The 11,653-nt window shown below is 24.6% G+C and overlaps 3 protein-coding genes across 3 annotated transcripts; 1 reads left to right on the top strand and 2 right to left on the bottom strand.

Annotated features, from left to right (window-relative positions):
* Positions 1-2,046: 2,046 nt before the first annotated feature.
* Positions 2,047-3,406, top strand: MKS88_003672 (sec14-like cytosolic factor or phosphatidylinositol/phosphatidylcholine transfer protein; the record flags this gene model as incomplete). The annotated part of the gene is made up of 3 exons (XM_067216784.1): positions 2,047-2,676; positions 2,890-3,048; positions 3,251-3,406. The coding sequence occupies 3 exons, from the start codon at positions 2,047-2,049 to the stop codon at positions 3,404-3,406; spliced, it is 945 nt and encodes a 314-aa protein (XP_067072484.1).
* A 663-nt stretch (positions 3,407-4,069) lies between these two features.
* MKS88_003671 (CPW-WPC family protein) lies at positions 4,070-6,875 on the bottom strand (the record flags this gene model as incomplete). Its single annotated transcript, XM_067216783.1, has 9 exons — positions 4,070-4,191; positions 4,321-4,393; positions 4,618-4,694; positions 5,240-5,322; positions 5,420-5,480; positions 5,739-5,813; positions 6,217-6,277; positions 6,474-6,615; positions 6,751-6,875. The coding sequence occupies 9 exons, from the start codon at positions 6,873-6,875 to the stop codon at positions 4,070-4,072; spliced, it is 819 nt and encodes a 272-aa protein (XP_067072483.1).
* A 1,395-nt stretch (positions 6,876-8,270) lies between these two features.
* On the bottom strand, positions 8,271-10,226 carry MKS88_003670 (alpha/beta hydrolase; the record flags this gene model as incomplete). The annotated part of the gene is made up of 1 exon (XM_067216782.1): positions 8,271-10,226. One exon carries the CDS (start codon positions 10,224-10,226, stop codon positions 8,271-8,273), a length of 1,956 nt encoding a protein of 651 aa, XP_067072482.1.
* Positions 10,227-11,653: the final 1,427 nt, after the last annotated feature.

Here is an 11,653-nt window from a genome sequence, read left to right as displayed (position 1 = left end):
TATGTTTTTCGCGTTTTATTATGTATGCTTTATAAAAGTTTAACAATATATAATTTTGAAGGTACGCGATGATATGCATTAAATATATTGGTACATATATATCCATATATAAGTATATATATATATATATACAAATATATACATATATGAGCATATGTAGGCTGATACAAGTTGAAAGAAAAAGAACATTAATGTTTTTTTTATTGCATTATTTAGAATTCAAAGAAAATTTTCTTTGTTGTTTGCACAACTGCTCGCCTGGTATTAATAATGTAGTGAAAGCGTTAAAAATGTGCGTGCACAAATATATTTTGTATATATATAATATACATACATATATATATACTTATCTACACATACATATATATATATATTTATATAAAACGTTATTTATTTTTTATTTTTTTTGAATTCTTTTCATTTTCTTTAAAGAATAAAAATATAAAAGGAAAAAAAAAAAAAGATATGACCTGTACATACGAATATATTATATATATATATATATGCATAAATTTATATACGCACATTTGCTTAAACAAATTAATGTAAAAGCATGATGAGTCTAATGAAAAAATTTAATAAACTCATTTTTAAAATTATATAGCTACATAATCGTATTTGTAACTGCATTACATCAAAATAGAGTGGGAATAAATTTTAATAAAAGCTTTATAGATAACATTTTTATTTACTTTAAGTTTGCTTTATTCGTTTATTTAAAATATTTCATAATGTGTATATTGCATATTCCTGCTTATGTATAACATAAAGAGTGAGAGTACGTAATATTATTTTCCTTTAATTTCTCACAAATTTTTTTTTTTTTTTATTTTGCTTTTACCAAACAACAGAATTGTAATTTCTCAAAATAATTAACATCGTACTATTATACATTTACAAAAAAAAAAAAAAAAAAAAATATAAAAGATATAAGATATAAGATATAAGAAAGGAAAAAAAAAAAAAAAAAAAATAGAATAATATAATGATTTAACATACATTTAAAAGGTAACGTATTATATAGTTAAGTTTGTTAGCTGTTCTGACAATTATTTTTTCTTTTATGGTTATGGTACGATACACGAACATATTTATGTTGAACATTTTTAAGGGGGATATAAAGAAGGATAACTATATATACATATATACGCATATTCATACATACGTACATTAATTTCCACTTATTTTGAGGTGCAAATAATTTTCATTATACATATTTACTGAATGCTCACATTTTTAAATGTACATATTTTTTAATATACATATATTTAGTTATACCCAGAAGAAATGTTTTTATAATCGTAGAAGATATTTTATTAAAAGAAGAAATTATATACATACATAGATACATACGTGCATACGTATACATATAAGTGTGCATTTAAATTATTATATCACCATATTTTTATGTGTCTAATTTTCCATTTTGTACCAGAATTTGTTAATTATTATTTTAAGTGTTATACATATTTGTATTTTGATATGTAATGTGTAATCTGTTTTTCATTTTACATTTATTTTTCTTTAATGTATTAAACATTTTTAACCATTTTACTATATTTGAACTTTTAACTTTTTTTTTTTTTTTTTTTTTTTTTTGTCTAATTTACAATTATATGAATTAATGTAGGGGGGAAATAAATATATAATAATAAAAAATATAAAATTAAATAAAATAAAAGTGCATAAAATTATTTTAAATTTTGCACTAATGCACACAAAACTGTATTAACAATGAATTTTATATATACTGCAAAAAATGCAAAATTCTGTTCTAGTAGTAATTTGTTAACATATATCATTACGCACGAAGACTTTAAAAACATGTGCAGATACACCTATATGTCTTTGGTAAAATAAAAATAAAAAAAAATTCATGCAAACATGTGTACGCTTATCTATATATAGGCTTACATTTGTACATATATATATATATATATATACATATGAGTACGTATTTATCGAGTTAATCAATATTAACCGAAAAGCTATCAGTGGCACGGAATAAGAAAAGGTTAATATCTTTTACTAAAAGGAAAAGATAATATGAGTAATGATATGGAACGGACAGCATTTAATTTAGATACATTGCTAAAGAAACATGAGAATCAAATAAATAAAATAAAAATTTTATTGAATGCAAAAAACATAAAAGATAAAATCGAAGATTCTATATTAATAAGATATGTTCTTTCATATGGTGATAAATTAGAAGAAGCAGCCCATTCAATTGAAAAGGCTATTTCCTGGAGAAACACGAATATATATCCTTTATTAAAAAATAAAAAAATAAGTTTTAAAGATGACAATATTATTTTTCCAATTAGAATTAAACCATATTATTCTTTCATCAGAAAAGCATTAGCAGCATGTGAACATAAAAAAACCATAGATAAACAACCCATAGTAATAGGCAGATTAAAATTATGTAATTTCACATTATTATTAGATAACGTACCTGAAAGTATTCTAATAGATTATATTGTGTATTCAAATGAACATGAGTTTTCAGCATGTAATGAACAGACCAAAAAAAAAAATCTTCTCTGTCGAACATTTCGTTTTATTGATTTAAAAGGATTTATGCTTAAGAAATTTGATAGAAGATTTTTAAGGGTGTTTGCGAATACGTCAAAATTATCTGAGTTCTTGCATCCTCAGCTAGTTGGGAAGACGGTACGTCCACGTAGTTATACCCTCCGGGTTTTGCCTTTGGTTAATGGGCTAAAATATAATTGTGCTGGTGTGCAACTGTACTGATGTGTATATAATTTTGGGTGTGTTTGTTTTAGTACATGATTAAAGGCGTGAATACGCCAAGTGTTGTACCCAAAATTACCTGTTGTACGTGTTCATTTTCATCTCTTTTTTTTTTTTTTTTTTTTTTAGTATTTAATAAACGCTCCTTCATATATAAGAATTACTATCGAGACGCTGAAAACATTCGGCATAAGCAGAAGAACATTAAATAAATTAGAAATCCCTAAAGTTATTTCGAACAAGAAGCCAGCTGACTGTGAATGGTTTAATGAGCTAGTCGATAAAAATGTAAGGTTAAAAAAAAAAAAAAAAAAAGTTCTTATGTATATGCACAAATGCGTATATTCGTACGCAATGGTGTATATTTGCAGATGTGTATGTTTATATGTCTATGTGTGCGGATATGCAGATTTACAGACAGAAACACGCGCTTGTGTAAATTCTTGAAACTCTTCATTTTTCTTTATTTTTTGCGCCCTTACAATTTAAGGATATACCCTCTTATTTAGGCGGTAACTGTAAGTGCAAAAACGGATGTATTCCAGGGTTTGATAACGACTTAGAAGACCCGTTAGACATAAATCCAGAAGAAATAAAAAATGAAATTAATAACAACTTATTAAAATTAAATATGGACAGTTCGTGAAGTAATACGTAGTTTTTGAAAAATTACGCATAAATTATATTTCTCCATTTGCACATAATATATATATATATACTAGCATTTATTGATCTGACGGATTTATATAATATGACATGTCCTTTAATTATATAGTTACATTTCATGCTATATATATTTATCTCTATTTTTTGTTCATGTTTATCTCCCTTCTTTGTTCTTTTTTATCACCATTTTTTGTTTTTTTTTATCACCATCTTTTGCTATTCATTTTTATCTCTACATTTTGCTATCCATTTTTGCTCCATTTTTTTTTTTTTTTTTTTTTTTTTTTGCTACTAACATTTAGCTTTATTTTCAGTTGTGTTTTTAGCCATATTTCTGGCTCAATTTTTTGTTGTTTTTTTTTTTTACCTCCATTTATAGTTTCACATATTTGCCTATACTATTTTATATAATTTTTTTTTAATTAAAATATGTTAACCCAAATAAATTGTTATTTTTTAATAAAACTTTGTATTTTTAAGAATAAGAGAAAAACAAATAATTGTAAAAAATTTAAACAAATATGAACGTTATAAGAGAAGCACAATATTATCTGTATTGCTTAGAAAAAAAAGAAAAAAAAAAAAAAAAAAAAAAAAAAGAGAACAAAAAAGCAGCGAACTGCAAAATAACAAAAAATTATTTTTAATACACAATATGCACAACGTGCCCGTCTTCTTCTATAGGTCCTCCAGTGGATGATCTTAATTTCTTTAATTGCGTTGTTGCACCCTCAGGTGTTTGTAAAGGATTCCACATGATGTTGCCTGCTTGTTTAGAAAAAGCGAAAGGAAAAATATCATAGAATTAAAGTAACTTTTGTTTGTCCTTTTTGTCATTTTTTTCCATTTCGTCCATTTCTAGCCTTTTTTCAGTTTTTTTCATTATACATTCACTGGCCCTTCTAATTCTCATCTCATAATCGTAGTTTGAAAAGTCCATCGCCGGTGAACATTTTCCATCGTAGTCCTTCGAAAAAATATATATTTTTTTTTTGTATATGTATTTTTTATTATTTTGTTTACATATATATATATATAAGCACACAAATATACACACATATATACACACATACAGTTGGCTTAAAATTGATAAAGACATTTCTGCCATGATATTCATGTATTACACTATGTATTATTTTTTTTTTTTATTTGAAATAATTAAAAAAAAAAATGTAGTAATCCAATTTTTACTTCTGGTGCTATGCATAAATTGTTCCCAACATGTGTCCACCTAAAGGGACACTTTGCCATAACTTTTAATTTAGGTGCTTCTCAAAAAAAAAAATATTAAAATAATAAAGTAATAAAATAATAAAGTAATAAAATAATAAAGTAATAAAATAATAAAGTAATAAAATAATAAAGTAATAAAATAATAAAGTAATAAAATAATAAAGTAATAAAATAATAAAGTAATAAAATAATAAAGTAATAAAATAATAAAGTAATAAAATAATAAAGTAATAAAATAATAAAGTAATAAAATAATAAAGTAATAAAATAATAAAGTAATAAAATAATAAAGTAATAAAATAATAAAGTAATACAATAATAAAGTAATAAAATAATAAAGTAATAAAATAATAAAGTAATACAATAATAAAATATTAAAGTAATATAATAATAAAATAGTAAAATATAACTATATAACTATAGCAACTGCTATCGTTGATGAAAAACGAACAGTTGCGTTTTATGAAAATGTCTGACGTCCATAGTAAACTACAATGTTTTAATTGAAAATTTACGAAAATTTTAATACTTGAATTATGCATTTCACTATTTCATTGTTATCAATTTCTGATATGCTTACAGCTAATACAGGGCCATTCAACTTCGCACTTCCACGCGAAAAGCTCCTTATCGGTGTCTGCGCTGTTCGAAAAGTCCATAGATCTACATCTTTAAAAGGGGAAAAAAAAAAAAAAAAAATATTCTTTATTGTTTTATTCTTTCCTGTTTTTATTTTTTTTTTCTTTTTTTGACTGCTAACTGTCCTTGGTATGTTTCAGGCGGTATACAAAGACTTGTATCATATGCTGACAGTTTCCACCCTTAAACGAAATAAAACGAAAATTAAAATTAATTTTATGTTTGCGTAATTATGAATTTCAAAATAAAAAAAAATATTAAAAAAAATTAAAAAAATTAAAATCATCGTTTTATCTGTCACCCATTATTTACATTTATCCACAAATGTTTTAAAATTGTCAGCAGTAATATATACAAATACATATAATTTTATATTTTATTTAAGATGAAATAATTCCCCTTCTCAGTAAATAATTTTCCTTTTTTCTCTTTTTTTGAACCTAAAGGGCATATATTAGAATATTCCCTCCTGCATTTTCCAATATACCTAAGTACGTTATAATAAAATAAAATAGCTAAATGTTAAACAGGGGAAAAAACATCACTTGAGCAGAATGAAAGAAAAAAAAAAAAAATAAAATAAAATAGTAATAATAATAATAAAAATAATAATAATAATAAATTAAAAGATAAAAAAATAACTAATCAGAATTATCAAATAATGAAAATAATGGAAGCATTTGAAATAAATATTTTGATATATTTAACCAACCATAATTTTTTTAATCTTTCTTGAACTATTCTAAATATTTCTTAAGATAATGAAGACGGGGAAATATATTATAAACAATGTAGTAAAAGACAGAAAAAAAAAAAGATAAGATATAGGTAAAAAAAAAATATAAAAAAGGATAAAAAAATACGAAATGGTAAAAACTATAAAAATGATAAAACAATTATGAAAATAAAGAAAAAAACCTTCGTCTAAAAGATTTTCTATTTCTGCATTTTCAAGATCAACAGTTGCCTGTTCCTCTGCCTTTATAAAGGAAAAGAAAAAAATGAATAAAAATTTATATATCTATTTTTATCGTTTACACGTAATTATGGCATTATATTTATGTTTTATTTTGAAATGTATTAATACGTATACATGCATACATACATACATACATACATACATACATACATACATACATACATACATACATACAAGTAAAACAATGAATATCTACTTTTTCAAGGCTTTCGTGTGCTGCGTCATAGAAGTTTGAGCTCCCTAGTTCCCCTTCCTCCTCCTCATCATCATCTTCATCTTCATCCTCTTTTTCATTCGTAACTAATTCTTCATTTATTTTATACAATTCATCCAAGTCTCTAAAATGGCGCATTAATTTTATATGAGCGTGTTTTAACAGTTTTGATGCAAATAAGCCAAGAAGAGGAAAAAAAGAAATAAAAAGGAAAAAAAAAAAAGAAGTAAAAAAAGAATTTTATTTCTTTCGATATTACTGAGATATATCTTTATTCGAATTTGTACTAAGAGCATTAAAACGTGGGTTTTTATAACAGGTATAAATGCTCAACAGAAAAAAGGAAAAAATAAAAGACAAAGAAAATACTGAAATACCTTTCATTTTAACAGTCTACAATGGGGGTGTTTTAAGAATGCTGCAATGGAGAAAGGTAAGGAAAATAAAAATTAAATAAATAAAAATGCTAGTTAATAGAAAAAGTAAATTCTACTAATAAATTATTTCAAAAAAGAAAACAAAACAAAACAATCTTCCTTCTATATGTGAATACACATTTTTACGTAGTTTACTTTTCATTTTCTTTCACATTATTATAAAATTAAAAAAAAAAAAAAAAATAGGATAATAGCTTAATATAGAATGTGTATATACAACAAAGCAAGAATGTTTATCTTAACAAAAAAGAAATTAAGCTCTTTTGTTATTACTCTTTTATTTTACATCTTGGTGCTGCTTTATTTCACTACATATTGTTGTTTCTTCATTTTGCTGTATTTTCTTAAGCTCATTTTTTAATACTCCTTTTAATATTTAAATACGTTAAAATTAAGCTGGAGAAAAATTTGTAACATAATGGGAAAAAAAAGGAGTTTAAAGAGTTGTATGTTGAACTGAATAACAAGTGAAAACATAAAGCTAAAAGGTAAGAAAAAAAAAAAAAAAATTCAACTGTTAACTTTAATTCGAAAAAAATAAGTTGCTAAATAAGGGAAATTATAAATATTATTTTATTTAAGGTCAAAAATAAAATCAAATTGCAATAGGAAAATCAAACTTAAAAATTTAATAAGAAAAGAAAGGAAAATTTAAAAAGAAAATTGATGTTTATATATTAAAAAGCCAAAATGTATGAATAAAAAAGGCGTCGTAGCAAAATTCAGGTGTAAGTAGGGGTCATTTATAACATACACATATACGTATATATATACATACATATACATAAGTAGGTACATACTTGCGCACATACATATGTTCATGTGTGTATTGATAAATAATGGGACTCACTCAAATCCCTTCAATATAAAAACATCATGTTAGTGTTTGGCAGCATATATGTGGGCAATCTGATGACGGGGTGGAAATATGCAGATTATGCAAAAAAATACAAAATTTCGTTAAGTCCAAAATTAAAAAGGTAAAATTGAAAAGGCAGAATTGACGAGGTAAAATCAAAAAGGTAAAATTAAAGAGGTAAAATTAAAGAGGCAAAAATAAAGAGGTAAAATTAAAGAGGCAAAAATGAAGAGGTAAAATTGAAGAGGCAAAAATAAAGAGGTAAAATTAAAGAGGCAAAAATGAAGAGGTAAAATCAAAAAAGTAAAATTGAAAAATATTAAAATAAAAATTAATCCTCTAAATTAAAAAAATTCTAAAAATGTTATTTATGAACATCTTCATTAAGAATGTTCAAATGAAGGAATTCAATAAAGAGGGCGTTTTTATGTATGTGCGGGGCCACTATGAAGAGAACATTTTCTTTTCTTTTTTTTCTTTTTTTCAGTTGTTTTCCTCCTGAATCACTTCTGGGCACGTAAAAATTTCATTGGGAATGTGAATGGTATTTTTGCTGCTAAAGCAAGAATTACTATTTTTTTCGTAGTAATTAACCAAATCATCACTGTCACTGGTATTATTATTTAAATTGCTGTTATTGTTGCTGAAGCTATTTCTTGTGCTGTTACTGCGTGGTTCATTAGGATCTCCATCAAAATTGACCTTAGGAATTTCGCTGAAGTCATTATTTAAATTGTAAGAATACTCATCCCCTAAGATACAATTTGATTCCTTATTTATTTCATCATTTGCATTACTGTATAATTGTCCATATGTAGGATGCACATATAAATATAATAAATTTTTAAGCAATTTTTCTTTTTTTTGAAAATCGCAATTTTGAGAAAAGAACCAATTAAAAGCTGTAACAAAATCTTCATTCATAAAATCAAATGCAAAGACAGCTTTTTTATAACATTCTGTAGCATTACTTAAGAGGATATGTGAGCTTGAATTTTTGTAAGAATAATTTTCAGGATGGAAAATTAAAATGGAGCATTTCAATGGTTTAATTGAGTTAATCGAATGGTTGATATCAAAAGTATCTTTTAAAATTCTTTTTATTAGGGAATACGGAACATCCTTGTTTTCAGATGGAGCATGTTCATCACTAGTACGACTGTCATTAGGATTGTCGTTAAGATTTCCATTAAGACTGCCATGGTGATTGTCAATACTGTAACAGTTATTATGAGTACCATTACTGTCACTATAGAACAACGACATATCACATGTAATAATACCATTATAAGACTGATAGCAATAACTAGTAGTACTTGATTTACTGGTACTACTTCTATTATCTGTTTTCCTACTCTTAGTTTGTTTTCCCTCTTTTTTTATTAATTTCTCTTTTTTCATCCCATTTTGATTTACATTATTTTTTTGACTTGTATTATCCAAGTTTTCTTGCTCTCTTAGAGAAGACACATTTGCTTGATAGCACTTTTTTATATTCATTTTACTTTCCTTTTTCTTACTTAATTCTTTGGAAGTGCTATAGGGATGTTCTTTTTCTGTATGATCCTCATTAATTACGATATCCTGATTATCTATACTTTTTTGAGGGGAATATTTTTCATTTAAACTGCTCTGTGTTATTAACATATGATCAGGCTCATCATTCGTTGTTAATATATGACTATTATTGTTCTTATTATGTGTTATACTACCACTGTTAACAATTTGTAAAAATTTTGGTTTAATTAGTACCAACCCACCAAATGAAATATCCTTTCCATACAGGTCCTCAAAACGATTAACAGCCTCAATAGCACAACTAGCCAAAAATTCGTAAGATAATATATATACATTACTATGTGAAATTTTTAAAGAATTGACAATAAATTTTAAAATAGTAAAAGAATCATTTACAATAGATACAAGCTTCTGTTCATAATTATCAAAGCTTGCACCATAACCTGAATATTCCATGGCAATTATATTTATATTTAACTTTTTGTGTAATGCATATACAGTTGGAATAATGGTACCTAGATCTTCATTAAATTTGTGTAAATACAAAATTATTTTGTCACTTACTAATGTGTTGTCATTTGAAAAAAAAAAAGCACAAGGAATTGAATCTGTACTAATAGGCTCTTCAATTTTCAAATTTCTTGGTACCCATCCTAGCAAATTTTTAAAATCATTATTTGTGTAAGTGCTTTCTGGGAAATAAATATCGGTTGATGTATATTCCTGTGAATTAAATTTTATTTCATCATCACTAAAATGATAATTTTTTAAAAAGTCAGGGGATTTATTTACATTTATTAAAGCTGTTAAATTATTGTACTTTAAATCAATAAGGTTGAGGCATTTTCTCGTAACCTCTCTTATTCGACTTTTCTTTTTTTTATAATCTGTTATACCTTTTTCTTTGCTAAACATTTTCATTTTCCATTTCCAAGAAAATATTCTTTCTCATTGAGCGCACATATACAAGTGTACACACATACGTACATACGTTCATATATGCATACGTTCATATATACATACGTTCATATATACATACGTTCATATATACATACGTTCATATATACATACGTTCATATATACATACGTTCATATATACATACGTTCATATATACATACGTTCATATATACATACGTTCATATATACATACGTTCATATATACATACATATATACGTATATATATATATGGGTAGCTATAAATGAAAATTGGTAAGAATTAAAGAACTGTACACAACAAAAGGTAAATGAATTTTTTTTTTTTTTTAAATTTAAAGAATTTAACAAGCTCTATATAAAATTCACAATAACAACTTGTACAACATATTTAATACACTTTGCTAATCAGATAACATCAAATGCTCATTCAAAATAATGTGCTTTGTACACACACGATACTACAAAAAAAGAAAAAAAAAAAAAATGGAAGAATTAAAGTAGGTTAATTGTATAATAAAAAAATTTATATATGATTAAAACGTAAAATACATGTAAGGCAAAATATATCATGATGTTCTCATTTCACACTCATTTTTATTTTTATGCATCTGAACATAAATATATATATATAAATATTTACATGCTATATATACATACATTCGCATAACAAATATTATGAAACAAATTTTTTTTTTTTTTTTCATTTATCCATATGTTAATTGAAAAACAATCCGCAGTATTTACTTCAGATTAACAAGCCAAACTTTCGTTTTAATTTTATATTATTTTTTCAATAACATATAAAGTTTTAAAACTTATATTCAAGTACACAAGATAACTCATGATAATCAAAGGGCTCTCTTTATAGTTATTTTACAGAATCCACAAAATGAAATGAAGTGAAATGAAGTACAAGATAAAAGAAAAAAGAAAAAAAGCAGTGAAACATGTGTAAAATTATAACGAAAAATTCTAAAAAAGCCTAAAGCTAAGTAAGAGATATAATTTATATATATATAATGTAACAATTTGAACAAAAAGGGAGTAAAATTTTATACGCTAATATAGGATTTAAATTCTTTTTTCCTCGTTTATCCACACTTGTTTTGTTGGTTTAATTGTTTGTCTTGTTTATTCATTCCCTCTTTTTTTTTTTTTTTCTTTTCATTTCCTTTTTTATTTTCCTTTCTTTGTTTCTTTTTTTTTTCCTTTTTTCGTTTCCCTTATCCATTAAAAAAAATAAGCTAAGCAGAGGAGTTAAAAGGAAAATTTTTTTAACGCATATTTTCCTAGGCCCCCTATTGTAAAAAAAGGAGATATATATGTGGTCTTAAAATAGTAAAAAACGGATTACATCAAAAAAGGTCATGAAAAAAATGTTTTCTTTAAAGTTATATATTAACCTTTTTA

Source organism: Plasmodium brasilianum, chromosome 11 (genome assembly GCF_023973825.1).
Source record: "Plasmodium brasilianum strain Bolivian I chromosome 11, whole genome shotgun sequence".
Lineage (NCBI taxonomy): Eukaryota > Apicomplexa > Aconoidasida > Haemosporida > Plasmodiidae > Plasmodium > Plasmodium brasilianum.
This window is presented reverse-complemented; position numbering and strand designations above follow the sequence as displayed.